This window comes from Lampetra fluviatilis, chromosome 10, assembly GCF_964198595.1.
Source record: "Lampetra fluviatilis chromosome 10, kcLamFluv1.1, whole genome shotgun sequence".
In the NCBI taxonomy this organism is placed as follows: Eukaryota; Metazoa; Chordata; class Hyperoartia; order Petromyzontiformes; family Petromyzontidae; genus Lampetra; species Lampetra fluviatilis.
This window is the reverse complement of record NC_136284.1, coordinates 6,096,230-6,115,317: the sequence shown is the minus strand read 5'-3', so window position 1 is coordinate 6,115,317 and position 19,088 is coordinate 6,096,230. Positions and strand designations below refer to the sequence as shown.

The following is a 19,088-nucleotide window of genomic DNA, read 5'->3' as shown; positions in this document are numbered from 1 at the left end:
ACATGCGGGCCACTGTGCCTCTGTGACAGCTCCTGATGCCCCAGATTCGCATAACAAACCGCAGCAGGAACATCTATCCGGAGCTGAACAGTGCAGTGCTGCTTACTACCCACTCCAAGTGCCATGGACAGCGACATATACCCATAGCCACATAATGCAGTGCTGCTTACAATGCACTGTCCATTCAGCTAGCACACACAGCCAAGACTCTGAAGCCCATCAATGAAAGCATTGCATACATAATGACTCGATCGATATGAATTTGGAGCTAGTGTACCACTGTTGAAGTGGAAAAGTGAAGTGGTTGAAAGTGTAAACTTTCCCATGTCTTACGTGAGAAGCACTTTATTGTGCCGAATTGAAAATATGGTGATTTGTTTGAAATATATACTGATAAGCATCTGTTATTTTTTAAATTAATATTTGAACGTTTTAATACCACAATGTATCCTAAAATTAACTTTGAGGTTGTGTCTTTTCATCCGCACGTGTGCATGATTAATCTCTCATTAAACTTTGATCCAATTAAAATGCTGCATATCATTTACATGTGATTAGAATTTGCACTTTACCGAAACACACAGTATGGTACATGTTATAATTGCATTTAAAGCAACACATAATGGTGAGTGTGTCGTGCACCTCACTACTCTGGGGTGCATCTTGTACTGAGGAGCAAAGCATCGATGTTCCAACCATGTAGCAACCCACTCGGATTATTTGCCATATGTACAACCTTGGACTCACAATATCTCTCAACACAACCTGTCCAATTTTTATTGTAGTCACAACAAATGCTGTGCAGGCACTCGGTTAAGTTACAGTGGGGGTTTGTAAGTCACCGAGTTTAATTTTCAAACTCTTTGCTTTCATGGGTGGGGAACATGGGATTCGTTTCCATCTACAACGGTGCTTATTGTTAATTAAATGTGGGCATAAAAGCACTGTAAAGGGACTTAACTTTATCCGTATTGTGCAAACATCAATGAAAAAATTCTGCAAGCCAAAATTAAAAGCATGACATGTTTAACTGCCGAGATAAATGTCTATCCAGTGTGTCCCTAGCGCAGTTAATCTAGTGTGCTGCACGTGGCCTCCACAGAGGATGCGCTGCACATAAATTAGATTAAGCAAATCCTCGGACAGCTGAACATCACGAAAAAAAATCCAAATTTTTCTTGTGGGATGGATAATGGTGAACATTACAGATCAAAGGGAGCCCTTTATGCAATTGCCCAATGGACCATGTAAAGGTTTGTTGGGTGCTGATGGATGGTTTATTAAATTGAAGTTGGTTGCAAATCAATCAGTGTTTTTGTTATGTTGCTTGGCCACACTTGTTAAAAACTCTGAGAATAAAGTTGAAAACAAATAAAACGTACATTTTTCTGTAAAATATAAGGTGTGCATGGCGGGTGAACAAAATCTCATTTGGAGCCCCTCAAGTAAACATTCTTGAAGTCCACAGACATTAAGACAATGTTTCTACAAAATTAATTCTGAAAGTCGTGCAAGCGTGCTCCATGTCAAGGTCAGGTCTAATCAAGGAATAAACAGGCCCCAGGGCTATTATGGCAGTGCAGGGAGCAAACGCATGGAGTACGCACACGCACACACACACAACGATCCCCCGTGTAGCCTTAACAGACTGTAGGGGCAATTGCTGTTAGCGAGCACCTATGAAAGGCCAGCACGGCACACGAGGGGGTGGGTGGCCAACACCATGCCCGGCCGCCTTTGTCTCCCCAGTGGCGATGGTCACATATCGCACCAGGTACTCATTTGAGGCTGAGTCGACCTAGGGGAGGCCCAGGACCCGTTCAGATAATCGCCACTGGTGCTGGCCGTGAGCGGGAATCGAACCCGGGTCGCCAGGTTCGTAGCGCAGCACGCTAACCGCTACACTACCGCTCCCCACACACACACATGCACGCATACACAACGCACGCACGCACACACACGCACAAACAAACACGGAGATCTGCTGCACCTGCTGCTGCAATGGCAGCAGCCTCTCTGTTTTTAGTAGGGGGTTTTCCCCTCTGTTTTGTTAAGATTATGCATTAATGTGTTTTTTCCCGAACATTTATACATGCACACATATGTGAAGTCATGTTCATTCATGCACCAATATATGGCTCTTCATATATTATACATATGATCGTAGATAATACATATTACTCGTACATATATTTTATTGCACTCGTATACCCACTAAGATGTGAGGACATGTACTCACTGAACCACACTTCGTTTTAACACGAATGCCAATTTTGCTGATGTACAAATAAAACGACCTAGCACTTGTTTTTGTGTCGTCTTCAGCTCTCACCATTTGAAAATTGGCCAAACGTTCTCACAAAAGATGTTAATACTACTTTCAACAAATATCCTTCGCGCTAATTTTTTTCTATTTTACATGTAAGGGGATAAATTATGAGCTTAACATTGACCGATTTTGCATTTCTAAAGCTGAAATGGTAATGACTGCAAAATAATTTCAGATGAAAGGGATGCCAGCCTTGAATGGTTTTTGTGGTGTTCAAAGAGTGCTACGATTAAACAATCAGATAAGAGACTAACAACAATTCTCATATTATTATTATTTTTTCCAAAGGCATCATTCTATATACCATTGCAAAAAAACAACTGACAGAAGGGCCAGCATTATATTTACATCATAATATAAAATAAATATAATGAGATCAGAGCATTATTATTGTTTAACCTGCATTAAAAAAATAACATCTTAATATCGGTGAAAAAAACATTCATTTTTAATAGAAGCTAACAGGCTACGTGTTGCTTAGGCTGGGAAATAGTTTCATGCATCCATCCACAGTCATCTGTGTAAGAATACGTCACTGGTTTCCACAGAAACTACACAATTCCTGACCAATCATTATAAACACTCATCCACCACATAACTTATCAATATCAGTGCACAGATATGTATAGATTTTAGGGTAACATATGCAGTGGAATACCTTCAAAAATGTGTGTGTGTGTGCGTGTTTACAGAGCGTCACATATCTAACTGTCACACATCCGCCCTTCACCCAGTTAACCGCCCACACCCAGTAGAGTTCCTGTGCACGATATTCACGGTCAAATTCTATCGATGCCTTCGCATCATATCTGACATTTTCACACATCCGCCTATACCTCAGTCCTCAGTTTTTGTACTGTATAGTCATATCCCCCTAACAAAAAGGGACGCTCTCTGAATGTAATCATGTCCGATTTAAATGTGAAGTGCCTGTGTGGTTTGATTTAAGGTCACCTATCAGCGTTCAACTCCTACCTAGAATGGAGAGAAAGAGAAATGGAAAAAAGTAAACCACAGATGCCAGTCGGAGGGTCAAAAGTAGTTTTTTGCTTAACGGTCTCTTGCAAAAACCTTTGACGGTTGCATGGAAGAAAAAAGAATAGCCAAAATATACTGTATATTCTTTGTACCAGAGTTGGAAGGGATGGGTGGAAATTGCTTGTTGATCCAACAAAAAGGCCACACTATGAAGAGTGGATGTAATCAAGAGAGAGCATCGATTGGGTATCGGCAAAGGAGTCCTGCGATGCCTTTATCAGCCCTCGGAGTTCTACCTAGCTCTGTCACCTGGGACAAAGCAGCACTGCCATCCACGGACAGAATACCTGCCAATGCATGTTAATGCAATAACGCAATTATATATGTAGGTGGAGAATTCAGCCACAGCCAAGTGTGAGATAAATATATTCATCAACATGCGCATTGCAAAGGCGGCAGCAGCTGCAGAAGCTGCTGTAAGAGAGCCCAGCTTTGCTGAAACGTGGAGAACCATGCAATGTATACCGAGATGCCGAATTTGAGCAATGCTCAAGGGTACACACAGCTTAATGCTGAGCAAGTTGCTGATGGACGCAAGTTCAATTACTTGCCCGGTGAGCAAGTTAGCCATGAACTAGAGCACATGCCAAACAACGTCGCATAAATGCCAGGTGTCTTGATGGGCAAATGTCAAGTGTAAACCCACCCAGTCACCCAGCCACCCACCCAGCCAGCCAAGCACCCACCCACCCCCCCCAAGCACCCAGCCAGTCAGTCAGTCAGCTACACACTCATCAACCTTACCATCTCACCCTATTCCACCAAGTCCCATTCCATTCATTTTGTTGCGATGTTTCTCAACATCGAGCGCCGTGCATGCAGTGTCACGACGGTGCCAGGGCATGCTCATTGAGCCCATGTTGTTCTGGGCAATCCAAAGATTTTAAACAAATAAATAAACAGTGATGCGTCACGCACACTGCCATGCATTTTTCTCTACCATAATGGCAGGGGAGGTCTGCAGAATTAAATGGATGTGGGAGTATAGGAGTATAAAAGGCACTCGTGCTGCATTCAATCTTTATTCTGTTCTCATAAATCTGCTGCACATTTCTGGGGCCTTATACAACCTATATCCGCTCACAAGCGGCCAGCTCACGTGGATGGCAGCAGAAAGAGGTCGAAATTTACTTTCAAATGAAGAAAAACAAGAGAAATACCCATGAAATATCATGCTCAATTAAATTGTTACGAAAATTTCATATTTAAAACGGGACTTGCAAGCAGCTTAAGTGCAATTAAAATCCATTTCCATAATCTTCACAAATGACAGCTCTCCGGTGTGTTTGCAGGTTGCACCGCGTGCTGATCTGTATCATGTCCAATGTTTTTCTCTCAGCTCGTGCAGCGAAACGTCGAACTTCGTGATAACGAATCACGAAGCTCTCCAGCACAACCGCAAATATATACGCAGTACGGAGTATAAATTAATGCACTAGAAACATTTGTCTTGGTTTTCCACTATCATCATACACAGAATGTAGTTTATATATTTTTTACTAACATATACTTATCTATTTTGACTCCCTCTTGGGGGAGGGGCGGCGGGGAAGGCAGCTCCCGATTTAATCATTGGCCATGGATCTAAGCCAATTCTATTGGGCGCGTTTTACATTTTCGTCCCCACATGGATTGCGGCCACCGTTGGCAGTGGAGTCACGAGGTGGACGGTAAGGGGGTGCTGATGACACAGGCTCTTGGAATTCGAGCGCACGCAGGGGGTGATAGGAGTGGTGACAGGAAAGAGGTGGCCGACAGGACGGACTGTCAAGCTGTTGAGTCTCAGCGCGCTGGCCGTGAGATTAATAACGCCTTGGGGACAACCAGCGTGTGGAGTAGGCAAAGCCAGGACACCACAGATTCATGCATTATATTTGTACGTGTAAAATGGAGCGAGGTGGCCAGAGGAATGGGTCTCGGTCTACTGAGCGAGATTAATGACAGGTTGGGGGACAGTCCGTGTAAAGCAGCCACCAAAAGGTATTTTCACAAACTCACGCATTGTATTTGTGCACATCTTCAGGGGATCACACTCACATGCAGCCTGCCGGTGATGCCTTAGCCACTGTACTAGGGTGGCACACAATGTAGGTATTCTTGTCATTGGTGATCTACCACATATATAGTAATCTACATAATTTAGATGATAAATTATTGTATTATTTCTAACGTTGGTCATTACATCCTAACTCTCACCTTAATAGATCACCCGTTGATGACTAATATGAAGGATATCAGAAGATAAGGGGGGAAGGGTCGACTCAGATTCCAGTCACAGCTAATCTAGGCCACAAGTTAAATCTTCCTTGGACTCCATCCTTCACCAACCCACACTGAGCAGTGTGGTGAAGTATGGTCAAATGACCTCCATGACTGGGATGGCATGGAAGACCTTCAATTCAGCAGTGAATTCACAGTGGTTTGTAAAGCAAGATTATAATTGTTACGTCTTGAAAAGGTATTCATGTAATAAAAATGGCTTTCATAATTTCACTAGGTAAGTTACAGTATGCTTAATTCGAGGTAAAAGTTATCCCTGCAAAACGGTGTCCAGACCAAAGCAGAAAAACAGTCTCTCTTCCTTGTCAAGAGGCTGAACTATACGTATGAAGACAGATATTCCTCGTAGAGACACACAGAGGATGTTGGGGCAAATATTGTTATCGAGCACCTATGAAAGACGACACAGCAACTTTGGGGTGGTGTGGCCAGCACCACGCCCGACCGCCTTTGTCTTGTCAGCGTTGATGTTTACACACTACACCAGGTACTCATTTAAGACTCAGTCGACTGAAGCAGGGAGGCCTCCAAGGACCTGTTCAGATAATCACCAATGATGTTAGCCATTGCCGGATATGTAACCCAGGTCGCCAGGATCGCAGCGCGCAGTGCGGTAACCACAACACTGCACGACTACCCAAGAGGCATACACAAACACGACTTGCACACGCAGGTGCAAAGTGCAATACTGAAACGCCTATTGCGCATTGACAAGCTATTTATGAGTTGGATCCAACATAGGCAGGTTTTAAATGAAAGTATTGAGTGCTGCCGAGAAGCCCAAGGGTAGTTGTCCTGACCGGAGACATGGCCAATTGATCTGCAAAGGGGGCACGTGGCGAGCATTGACAGCTTCATCTGTCCCCATGGGTGTGATTGGTCTGCACATCTCACACGCAATGCATTTCAGGGGTAAAGCACACGCGCACACACACACACAAACTTACAAATTTACCACCATTTGCGAAAATGCACAAAAACACACTTAAATGTTTCCGATCAACAACTACAGCGATTGCCATTCAACACAAAGTGATGGTGACATCATCAGGGCACTTGCATATTTCTAAATGCACTTTGAGGCCACGTGAAGTGTCAAAGGCTCACTGGGAGGAGGACGTAGGTCATGGGGCATGTTCCAGGTGTCATATATAGTCACATATTCACTTTAAGATGTTTTTTGTTCTTTCTTAATTTTAGAACTTTCGTGACTGCAGGAATTATTATTTGTTTCTTTCGGTTAAGTCACGTCTAAAGATAAAATAATAAATTAAATTAAATAATAGAATACAAATAATAATGTTTTTTGTTCATGTTTTAGTTTTTAGTTTGTTGCGGTTGCACCCGATTCAAGAGCCGAATGGCTCACAGGGCTATAACTAATAAATGAACTTGAAAAACTTGAAACTTGTGTTATGAGTTAGCTGTTAAATTATTCTTACACACGTACAATAATATGTTTAATAATAACTGAACGTAACATTTAACAGCTAATTGTCAATCTACTGCTGAATGAAGACCTCTCTATACTGGGTCAGTTATTTTCGCGGCTCTAAAATAACGCTTAGAGCTGCCAAATTTCGAGGCTTCTCACTTTACTCTTTTGAAATTAATGATTTTCACAACTTACGTCGGTAAAACAATCTCATGTCCACGACACAAGCTGCCAGTGGTCGTCATCAGTCATGATCTCGTTTTCATGACAATGATGTATTGAATGCACGATAGTGCTTTACTTGAATATTGAGACTCTAAATATTTAACACCTAGACACAATGAATGAAATAGCAATATAACGTAAAAGGTCGAATGCTAACGATGAATTTTAGCTCATGGCTTCAAATTATCTGGTGCTCTCTCCCCCTGTAATTGTGCACAGATGGTGATCATGGTGCCAAGTGATGCCAGCCACAGCAACATGTAATGCAGGTGGCGTTCTTTTTTTACAAAGACTTATTACCAATTCACCTATTCTGCTTAAAATGGATTATCAAGACCTCCAAGAGAGATATATATATACCAAATGCTTAAATAAGAGTTAACCCTGCTGAAATTACAGCATTGTGCAAATGCCAGCCGGAGAGAGATTTTAGAAATAATTTTAAGACACCATATTCTGCAATTATAAGGAAGATCAGCCAACGAACTAATTGTGCAGTGAACTCCTACTTCCCTTTAAATGTCATGTTTCCTTGGAAAAGCACACTAATGGGAAGCAGTGCAAACAAATAAATAGCAGCAAAATTGCAGTGATTACACTGGTCAACAACAAAAAAAAAATTCTGGCCTGGTCTTTTGCAGCTGTTTTATACTAATTTGAGGGTGCTGATTCCAAATCTGATCTCAGATTTGCTCTATCACATCTCATTTTATGCTATCGGCATACCCCATTTTCATTGACTTTACCCGAAATTAACTCTGTCACTTATGACTGCAAGTTGTTGCGAGTCAGTGACTGCTTTAGTGTTAAAATATGGTGCTGTATTTTTAGGATAGTGTGTTTATAATAACATTTTATGTAGATATCCACATTTATTTAATATTTTTCTTCCGCAGTTTTTATTGAAAATGCAATATTTGATATCTCAAAAACCTGATTTGATAGACAAAAACTGATGTCAGATTTGGAATCAGCACCCCAAAATTACACCAAAACCGTTGGAATACCTTATGCCAGAAAAAGTGTGTTGACCAGTGTTATTCGTCTGGTAGAGATATTTTTGTTTTACCTCAACCTATGCATACTTTCTTGTGCATGTCTTCATTTGTATAATTACTCGCGCAATGCGATAATCGTAGAGACGTTGAACATGCACACTGAAAAAAGGTGCTATTTGTTACCAGCTATATGGGTAGAGCTTATATTAATTGACATATCCAGATAAAATTATACGCAATTATTTATATGACTTAAAGCTTTCGTGACTGCAGGAATTAATATACTTTGGGTCCTTCGGTAAAGTCACGTAGATAGGTTCAAATAAAACTATCTACGTGACTTTACTAATAGACCCCAAAAATGTTTTTTTGGGATTAACAATTAAGTGTTAGCAGGTAAATTTGGACAAACATTTATTCAAAATTATATCTTAAAATCACTGTTTACCAATTTCTCATCAATAGCAATTATAACGCAATTACTGTCAAATGATTTTTCCTTTTGAATTTTTGTTGCATGATGCAACAGCTCTTTAAGTGAATGATAATGAATAATCGAGAGGGTGCTGGCTCTTAATTAATTTCCATTAAATGATCAATAATTTATTATAGCTGGCCAGTTTTTCACTAGCAAAACAGATTGATTGGGCGCACAAAGCAGCACATTATTTTCAAATATATATTTATTCAGCTAGAGCTATCAAGACTAATTGCCAAAATTGATTTTCAGCTGACATTTGATCATCTAATTCAGGGCAATAAACCAAAATGCCCAAATTGTAAAATGCAGTCAAGTTCGTTCCACCTTAACGTCAGGACACATGAGACATTTGAAAAAAATCCAACAAACAGAACTCACGGTGATGAAATCTTGCGGTTTGCAATCCTGGCCGCAGAAGCGACACGACAGCACCATCTCATCGAGCGGATGTCCCAGGCGGTCCAGAAGGCCTTGGCTTATGCCCGGGGCCTCGCGGGGCGGTAGAAACCGCGAGAAGTCAGACATCCGCTGAAACCACTGCCGCCTCGGCTCTGAGAGACCGGCCATCATGTGCGGGTTCGCCGTGAGGTTCGCGGCTGTCGCCGCAAAGGTTGCTTGCGGCTGTTGAGACTCGGCGTGAGTGAGCAGGCCCAGCCACATGCCGGCCACATAAAGGTCCGATTTGGTGAGCCGAGGAAAGCGAACGGGGTTGTTGTTGCAGAAGGTGACGGCCGGGAAGGGAAGGCCACGCACCCAAGACGTGCTCACCCTGGTGTGCGCGGGCCTCGACAGTAGGTGCTGGATGCGGTCAGCCGACCAGGCGAAGAGAAGGCCCAGGGCAGCCATGAAGGCCAGGAGCCAGAGGATCCGACGGGTGACAGCGTCCCGGGGCCACAGGAAGTGGCGAACGCCGTGGATCTTGGCGCGGCCGACAAATGCGGCGTGGGCAGCCTTTGGGCCACGCGGCGGACGGAGGAGCCATTCGCTGGCGGGGCATTCAGCTTTTGTCGTCGTCTTCGTCGTCGCCGTCTCACCAGCTTCTGTGTTGTTGCCATCCTGCTCTCGGCTAATTTCGACCAGGTTGTTCTGCTCATTTGCTTCATTATTGGAATCGGCTGGATCGGCCGGATCAGCGGGGTCGGCCGGGGACTCGGCAGGGGGATTTGTGGGGGGAACTATGGGGAGCTCTTCGGTGTCCGGAGGCTGTTTATCAGCGGGGCTAGAGGCCATACTCAGAGCTGCACGACAGCTTCAAAAAAACTCTGGCCGCAGCAAACGAAGACCGCTTCCCCCTCGCTGAATCTGTCCAGAAAGATCATATCTTTTGCAATCGCCTACTCGCACCCTCTATCTGCAGTGTCACTTCTCCAGCTTCCGTTTAATCGCATTTCTACTGCCGGAAAGCATTTACACACGAGAAGTGGCTTTTTAAGAACACAAATGATAATGGCAGTAGGCCATGATTTGTATAAATTATTTGAAACACACCACCAAAAGGCTGCTCTGCCACGTCTATGGAGCTCTACATCAATAGGACTGAGGCGCACCCAAACTGTGCATCACCAGACCGACACATGCAAAGAGCCCTGGAGAAATACACGGCCGCCGCGCTCGAGAGGCAATAGGATAAATGGAAACCCTGAAGAGAAAAATCACCACACGATTCAGTTTTCTCAAAGTGAAGACATCCATTGGATTGATAGCCATCCATATCCAAAGTGACTGCCTTAGACGTTATAGCTGAGGGCACATTATGCCTTTAACGGTGACTGTTAGCAGTGACTTTCCTAAGAGCGTTATCACCTTCCCTATCTTTCCATCCCCTCTTTCATTAAACTCTGGCTTCAAATGTGGAAAATTACGTGGCTCTCGTGAAAACGGGTCATGCGCGCCAATGCGGCGCTTCTGTGTAACAACCGCAGTCGATCATTTTTTCAGACTCTTCCCATGAGCAGGAATTGAATTCACCTCCATCTCCACAGGCAGAGAAGAGAGCTCAGAGACTAACGCAACAACCCACCCACCCCCTCCCACCACCACCTCCGTCTTTGCTGGGAAAGGACGAGGCACACACGGGGCTGCATCAATCCAATCTCCCGCTCCCCAAGAGGCAGAAGAGCGCATGAACACAGAGACACAACGACGTGCAAAAACAGAAATGATGTAATCGCTCACCCTACTTACTGCCAACCTACGTGCTATATTTACTGCACACCGCATTGACTGAAATATAAATATGGTGTAGAGTATTTGTCCGAAATAAAAACTGCCTGATTTAGAGTGCCGGAATGCTCTCGTTCACAGGTTTGAATAACACCGATTTAATTTGCATGCATGCCTCTTGTTCTCTGAACAGTGTCCGATTTTTCCTCTCATGAGACAATTATTACATTACATAACCAAACAAGACTGCAGCAACTATTAAAAGGCAGAATATGTTGTCTTCAATATAGCTGGACTAAACTAAAATAATGAATAATAGATATGTTAAAAAAATATCGTTACAACGAGAAGCAATTCCTAACAACCACATTGACTTTACAATCTATTTGGATGCAAAACATAACAGACGACGTTTAATATATCCTTGAATAAATAACACATGCACTTCACATTGACGATACACGCAGGTTAGTCACCATGCAATGACTAGTTACGATCTGGGATGACATCGGAAAAGTCTCACAAAAACATCGCAGTACAGTACTCAGCCTCAAGAGTAGGGCGAATGCACAGCGCCCGGCATCCACACAATGTTGCGAATAATATTCCAAAAGTCCACGGGAGGTGCCTGCAAAATATAAAAAAATTCTCGTTCACGCTCGACTCAAAGGCTTTAGCCCGAACTCATATAAACTGCTTCTGGGGAAAACAAATGTATTCAGTCGGCCGAACGCAAGGGACGTTCTAGAATTCGTAGGACTTTTCAGCAGCCACTAAAAAAACACACTTAGAGCTGCCAAAATATTTGGCGAACGGCGACGCAGTTGAAGACGCAGGCTGCTCCACAGTCAGACGACGAAGAGGCACAGCGAGGAGGCACAATCCCACACGTTCTCTGCCCCATCGCTGTGTTTTTTTTGTTTATCTTGCTCTCGTGCGCTCTCCCCGCTTTCGACACGTCTCCCACTCTCGGCCTCCAGCGGAGTGGCTTCGTGTGTGGCACACGCGTGTGACATCGCGTGTGCGCGCGTACCGGCGTTCGCACGGATCTCCACGCGGGTAAAGTCTGGCATGGGGGAGCCTTAGCCAATCATCTGAAAGGTCGTTTCTCTGTAACCCTTTGCGGCTCAGATCAGCTGCGATTTAAACAAAAAAAATTAGACAGCATCCTATTACAACATCCATACATGAATAATATGTGATTTCTACCAAGAATGCCTTAAAGATTGGAAATTTAGAAATTATATTTCTCACATCGGTCTAATGAGGAAATGTGTTGTTTTTCATTGCAACTGTGTAACATTTGTTCTCAAATTGGGAGCCACATATAATGAATATTTAATAATACGCTTATTTTATGGATAAATATGACCAAGGTGCGCTTGAGGATGTCACGTTCGCATAGTAAGGGTCGCGATTTGCATGGCTTAAATAATTAATAAATGTTTTATTTTTTTTATAAATAATGCATGACCAAAAATCCGAGCTGCGGTGCAGTTGCCTCTTGCCTAATGAACCATCAAATGTCGGCTGTGAAGCTCATTTTTACATTTTTCAGAGATATGCGTTGATAACCATTAACCTAGCGATAGCAAACGACATTTGGCTTTAAGTACCACCTGAAGACGGAAGCTTGTGTTGCCTCCGAAACGTCGTGATTTTTATATCATTTTATTTAACTTTTTAATGTTTTTTACCTACGTGACTTTACCGAAAAAACCTAAGAATATGAATCCTTGCAGTCACGAAAGCTTCAAATCTAGAATTTAAGTATATAGTTTATTATTTAGTTGTTTCTTAGTTTTTAGATTAATTCGTTATTTTTATATTTTTTATGCTTAGTGTCTGCTGTGTTTTGTACGGTGCTTTGAAATCATTTATGAAAGGCACTTTATGAATAGAAAAAATATTATTATATTTTACTGAGCTCGAACATTTCATCTTTTGAAAACGTTGCGTGACGTCTTAAGTTTTTTTTTGCGTCTGATGATAACAGGGCTATTCACATGCATGCAGCTGGCTTACAAAGCTGTAAAACACTTGCACGTAATGTATCCCTGGCCAATGAAAGAGGCTGCTTTCGAAATCTGCTTCATTGAGGTGGAACCAAATCCAAAACACATAAAGCATTTCTGGAAAAACAGACAAAGAACTAACCATATTAACTCAAGGCAATCTAGAATTTATCCTAATAATCGAGATGTTCTGTCCACAGAAAACCAATTGTACTTGCTTTTAGTCTAGCAAATTAAACAAAAATGTGTTGCCTTAAATGGTGCAAGCGAACACTGGTGGGAGGTTAAGGAAACTTGTGTCGATTACAAAAAACGAGCCTTTAATGTCTCATTGATTAAACTCAGACGCTGCCATGGTGTCATTCTTGGCACACTGAATTAATTAATTCAGAGGTCGTCGGTTCTATTCGATCTCCCAGTGCGGCAGTTGAACAATGGGGCAAGTTTTTGAACCCCCGTGCTTCTGTCCACCCAGCAGCATAAATAGGTAAATAACACACTATGGATTGGGAGGTCGTGTGAGGTGTAAAAGTAGGCCAATTGTTCTCTAGAGTAACATTATAGTGCTCCCTCTAGCTGGGGCTCTTCCACCAGGAGTGGGCTGCACATTTATTCTTATCTTTAAAACATGTTAAATGTCACATTAAAATGAACGCTGGAGATCTCTATCGCGCTGTAATGATTATTCTCGCTCAATGCCGGCCTATGTGCATTCATATATACAGCTCAGTTTAAATCGTGAAAATCATCCGAAGCTATTAAGGCGAGCTTAAAATTACCAGTGTAATGGTTACACTAAAATCAATGTGGACATTTTTTTCCATGTTTCGCTTTGATTGAGTTTTTATATAATGCGTCACTTTGTCGATTTTATTAATAGTCCTCCTGGATAATAAAGTTGGTGCTCAAATGTAATAAAGCACACGTGACATGTCATTACAGCCACGTGAGGTCGTATTATGCAGACATGTGCCTTCATATTTGTCATACACTGTGGCCTAACCACATGCCACGATAATTGATTTTTTTTCTCTCCAAAAGAGCACTGCATCGTGTGCAGCAGTGAACAACACATGCGATGTCGGGAAAAGTGTGAACACAAAAAGGGACTATAAAAAAAGATTTAGGTTTTGTTTACGTTTCTTTAAAAGCGTTATAAGCCCACTGCCAGGTGAAGGCCTCACCATGCCATGTCAGTCATGGGTGTGGTTTGACCATACTTCACCGCGTTGGCCAGTGCGGCTTTACGAATGGAGGGACCCAATAAAGGTTCAGATATCACCTCTCCACTGATATTAGCCATAGCTGGGTCGCCAGGTTCTTAATGCTGTGCGCCAACCACTGCACCACCGCTCCACCCCTTGTTTAAAAGTAGTCGGGTAACCCCCCCGCCGTCCCCCCCAGAGTGCTTCCTGTGGTGATGATTTACCACGTGTCCAGATACTGGAAAGAGGAGAGAAAGAGAACAAAATGGGACGGATTGGGCTGAAATTGATTTTGTGTTACGGATGAATGAGAGCTCAAAGTGCTGCCACCGTTCCTCCACATTTTCAAACCTTGCACGGAAAACTCAAATTCAGGGGAGAAAAGATATCCATGGAGGTTCCAGATTTAAATGCAGTAGCCAACACAATACATCCGCTTGAGATTTTATACGTGTTTTTGTCTTCAAAATATAAACACTTTGATGCTGTCAGTTCGTACGAGTGACAAAAAGATAGGCAAAAAAAAACCAGATCGCGTAAAGGTGGCACACATCATGTGTGCATATTTGTTCACCGTTACTGCAGATAATCCACCAATCAAAGTGCGCCTTCACCTTTTAAATTCCCACCTGGCTCCCCCTTCATTACCCTGCCCTGCCACGTGCCCCGACGTTCAACACGTCAGCAAACACAACACCTAACCTTGACCTGTCCCTAAGTCTTTCAAATCTTGGAGACCACCATCGGGTGTATTTATTTCCTCTGTATACACCCTACTGAAGAATAAACATAATGATACAGAGCTGATTGAGTCTGGGGGCTATATGCGATTGTAATCTCTCAAGGTTACGGATCAGGGAAGAGGTGCAAAATAGAACAACCTGGAGGCAGCAATACTTTGAGAAGGAACAGATGTGTCCCAACAGTCACGGAGACCACGAGGATTTAAAAAAGGAGAATTCGAATGTTTTGGGGTTGGTGGCTCTGGCAGAGATGTGAAATTCAGTTTCATTTATTTGGTATAGCCCTGTGAGCCATTCGGCTCTTGAATCGGGTGCAACTGCAACAAACAAAAAACATGAACAAGAAAACATCTTAAAGTGACTATGCGCAAACAGAAAAATCCAGGAAAAAACTGCAAAGTCTTCCAGAAAAAAAGCACCGCACATCAACGCTGTGCAAAAATCCCAGTGGGATGCAAGTCAAACAACAACAACAACAACCACAAGACAACTTAGATTAAAGCCATCATTCTAACTCCATACCACAACAAACAAACATGGCCAAACCAAAATACTTTTCGAAATCACCAAAATAAAGCCATAAGCAATGTAACAGTGATCATAGGAACTGTGACCGGAATTTCACAATAAACGACATAAACAACATGTACCACCAATCCCTGTAGCCATAGCTGGCTGCATGAGTCACTCCACAACAGCAGGAGCATCAGTAGGAGTATCAACATTGTTCAAATGCAAATAATTCGCTGGTTCTCACACTCAACGTGTGAGACACTCACCCACGGGGCAGTGTAGAGCTTGTAGAAAGATACAAAAAAAAATCTCCTTTCTGACCTGTCTACGTGAATGAGAGTCTTCTCCGCAACTGGTGTGGAATGTCTGTCGCCACTCTGCTTTCTTCAAATTCTAGTTTTCCACATACTGTATCTCACGTTTGGAATGTGCCCAAAGTCTCAGCGGGGTTTTTTTTATGACCTAGATACAGGCTCAGCACCTTCGTTTTGACTCTTCCCATGACTACTGCCTCTTTCCCTCTATAAAATAAATATGCGGTCACATTTAGTCGCTCTATGTAATACCAAGCTACGTTGCATTGTATCGTATCGAAAAAGACTGAAGAATACCGACCATGTAAGCTGCACCCCTTTCAACCCACCACACCGACCGGAATGGTGAAGTATGGACAGACAACCCCCCCCCCCCCCATCGCCACGCGCCGCCCCATGACCCCCACGGTGTGGGGGATGCCTACGTACAGTACAATAGTGGCTTGACAAAGAGTTGTAAATAATTTCGATTTAAAGCTTTCGTGACTGCAGGGATTCATCTTTTTGGTTCTTTCGGTAAAGTCACGTAGAAGGGAAATAATAAAATTAAAAAAATAAAACATAATAAAATAATTCTCACGACGTTTCGGCCACAACGCAAGCAGCCGTCCTCAGGTGCTTGCGTTGTGGCCGAAACGTCGTGAGAATTATTTTATTATAATTTTGTTATTTCCCTTCTACGTGACTTTACCGAAAGAACCAAGAAGATGAGTATGTAAATAAATTAAATACCGCACTCGACTGCAGCTAAAAGCATCGGGACCGTGGGTGACTCAGTGGCTCTGTGGAACACACGCCACAAGGAGGGTGGAGAGCAGTTCACCCGGGGCACACACCCGACCATTCAGTCTGTTTGTTCAGCACTTCGCAGCTAATGCATTTGGAATCAATGTTTACCCTAAATCTGGACAGCAATAGCATCTGGCTTTATCGAGTCAAGCTAGCGTTAACTACATTTTTAGTAATTTACTACCAGTGCTCTTATGGCACGGTTAATTTCACAGAACATTTAAACAGCTTTTACAAATGGTTTCGCCCGTCCTTTTGCAATGACATTCGAAAACAAATATTAACTTTGCTAATGACGGTGAGTGCTTCTAAGCATGTCCACTGACCCCTGTCGGAAATTTGACACTCAAAGGGCACTAATGGCTGCTATCTATTGACAACCCACAGTGCATTTCTTTATAGTGGGACCGTCCTTCCATGCTTCCACCGGCATCTGCGTTAACGCTTGGCTTTATAAACGCCCCCATCCCTCCTCCCCCAGCCTACCTTTAAAGATGTGCAGCCGTGCAGTCTCCTGCACCTCCCACCCACACGACCCTTTTGTCAATCCCAGGATGTAGCACGCTTCAATTGCTGCTCATAAGCCACGCGAATGCACACGGCGGTCAATACGTAGCGGACAACTCGCAAATCCCAGAGGCTAAGAAATAACGAGAATAAATAGTTCCCCCCACAATTTTGCAGCCGAGTGGACACAACGCAGCTTGCAGAAGTGTCCCAATGCAGAGGTGGCCTTGTTAAAATGCTTGTTTTTGTTTCCAGAGAACCAGCAGCTTAAAACTAAGACTCCACGAGCCACTTTTAAGCAGAATCAATGCCGGTGCGTGTACACGATGCAAACGATGCGTCCGATCGCCACTGACGCTGTTTTATACTTTTTGCACAGCCCTTGAAAATACTTTCGGCTCAATAATGTGTTTACTTTGCTTCAAAGCTACGCAGACGCCTTTGAATGTCACGGAAGAGGTGGGAGTGCCAACACTTTACCCCACCAAACGGCACCTGCCATTCGACGAAACTGCGGTGTACCCAGGGTGTTCCCGATGTACGCACTGCTGCATGGACAGAGGTGGGAGGGAAGTGAGAATCTTGCCGAGGACACCGCATCGAGCTCAGTGTGTGCTAACCATCACACCACCGAAGTATCCCTGTCATTTACTTATATTTCTGAAAAAAAAAGCCGACAGCAAATGAACACATGTTCTTGTATGGACGTCAGTGCATTTCAGACGACGAGTTTGGAACGAGATTTCTCATTTTTCTCGAGAACGTAGCACAGTGCATGTATTAGCCCCTTTACAGCAATACTTCAAAAGCATCACAGGCAATGCCGTTGTGATGCAGACTGCGGTCACTTTGCCTCATGGTGTGGCAGTCTTCGCACGCTTACGGGTAATACAAAGAGGACCGCACACTATTTACACAAGGTCCTGCAACGTGACTCCAACGGCTCTGTGAAGGGCCATCATTATAACTGTGCTGTGTGCTCAATAGAAACGGCATGTAAGTTTTGTCATCCTCATTGAATTCCTGCCAAACACATCTGTTTTGAGTTAGCGCCTGAATTTACTGTATATAATACACAAAGCTTACATATTTGTATAATACTATTATAAAGGCCTCCCTTCTATCCATCTGCTTTTCTTGGCTCCCTGCTGGCCTGTTTCCTCCAAACCTAGAATCAATAAGCTGACCTGGAAAGGTTCCCCCCATCCATTATACACATGGACGATTGTTGAATTTGAAATGAAGATGAAGCGCGCAAATTAAACCGGGGACATTCCACGCGTTTCATATTTCGTCTTGTACGTAATTTAAATAAATACTAAATGCTTAACATGCCATCTGTTATCAGAAAGAAAAAAGGCACGCATAGCATACTGGGCATTTGGAGGAGAGAAAAACAAATATTGGTTAGTTTTATAATTTATTACAATTATAATGATTTAAAATCCTTAAATCAAGGACATTAGGAACAAGTGCATTAACTAGCAGCCAAATCAAGCATTAATTTGCAGTGGAAATAAAAATACGCTTCTATACTGTTGAAATAGATTTTTTTAAGTGCCACAAATATACAGCTTACAATGTGACAAAAGGAAATACATAATGCAAACAATTGATGAGGACTTTTGGGGGTTTTAAGGGGACTGACTGTGGAGATAATCACTCTGTCTTGTGTGGAACCACAATTTGTCATTTGTTCTCCCACAGCAGGTGCCAAATGTTTGGTGGACCTCCCGCTACTTATTCCAGACAGCGCGAGGATGCAGACAACGTTCTCTCTACGAAGCGTCTTTTCCACACGACCCAAGGAACACTGCTCATCACGATCCCTCAAGTTAACATCGCGGACGTGCACAGGGACACGCGCAGATACACCCACCCACGCTGAGAAAAAAAAGAGAATTCAAACGGTGCGCCATGATGAACTTTAATCTGCCCATTAAAGATGAAAGAAATTTAAAAAAACGGGCAGCTCGATTTTTTTTCTAATTTCATGATGAAACATCGGCATCTGTTTGCATGTTCGCAGGCGTGAATACTAACGGGTTTTCTT

At 43.0% G+C, this 19,088-nt stretch overlaps 1 protein-coding gene across 3 annotated transcripts in view; it reads right to left on the bottom strand.

The window, feature by feature from the left end:
* Nucleotides 1-19,088, bottom strand: part of LOC144934487 (acid-sensing ion channel 1-like) — a 208,458-nt gene that overhangs the window by 75,725 nt on the left and 113,645 nt on the right. Inside the window, exon 1 of one of the 3 annotated variants that reach the window (XM_078860298.1) lies at nucleotides 9,165-10,815. The exons of the other annotated variants lie outside the window; for them this stretch is intronic. Coding sequence (XP_078716424.1) covers nucleotides 9,165-10,016 — 852 coding nt within the window. The 5' untranslated portion in view covers nucleotides 10,017-10,815. Of the gene's footprint in view, nucleotides 1-9,164; nucleotides 10,816-19,088 lie in introns of those variants that run through there. 3 annotated transcript variants of the gene reach the window in all.